At 56.3% G+C, this 206-nt stretch overlaps 1 protein-coding gene across 1 annotated transcript in view; it reads left to right on the plus strand.

The window, feature by feature from the left end:
• Positions 1 to 203, plus strand: part of BSX (brain-specific homeobox) — a gene marked incomplete at its 3' end in the record, with an annotated part of 1,467 nt that extends 1,264 nt beyond the window's left edge. The window contains exon 2 of the mRNA XM_010021511.1: positions 135 to 203. Coding sequence (XP_010019813.1) covers positions 135 to 203 — 69 coding nt within the window. The remainder of the gene's footprint in view (positions 1 to 134) is intronic.
• Between the last annotated feature and the right edge of the window lie 3 nt (positions 204 to 206).

Raw genomic sequence — 206 nt, forward strand, 5'->3', positions numbered from 1 at the left:
AGCCTCTCCGAGACCCAGGTACCGGGCGGAGGGACCGGCGCTTGCCCCGTTCCCGTATCCCATGCAGCATCCTCACCTTCTCCTTCTAATATTTATTTACTGTTGTTATTTCCCCCTCCCGCTGCTCTTCCCAGGTGAAAACCTGGTTCCAGAACCGGCGGATGAAGCACAAAAAGCAGCTGCGGAAAACCCAGGAGGATCCCAAG

Source organism: Nestor notabilis, unplaced genomic scaffold (assembly GCF_000696875.1).
Source record: "Nestor notabilis isolate BGI_N333 unplaced genomic scaffold, ASM69687v1 scaffold23259, whole genome shotgun sequence".
Lineage (NCBI taxonomy): Eukaryota > Metazoa > Chordata > Aves > Psittaciformes > Psittacidae > Nestor > Nestor notabilis.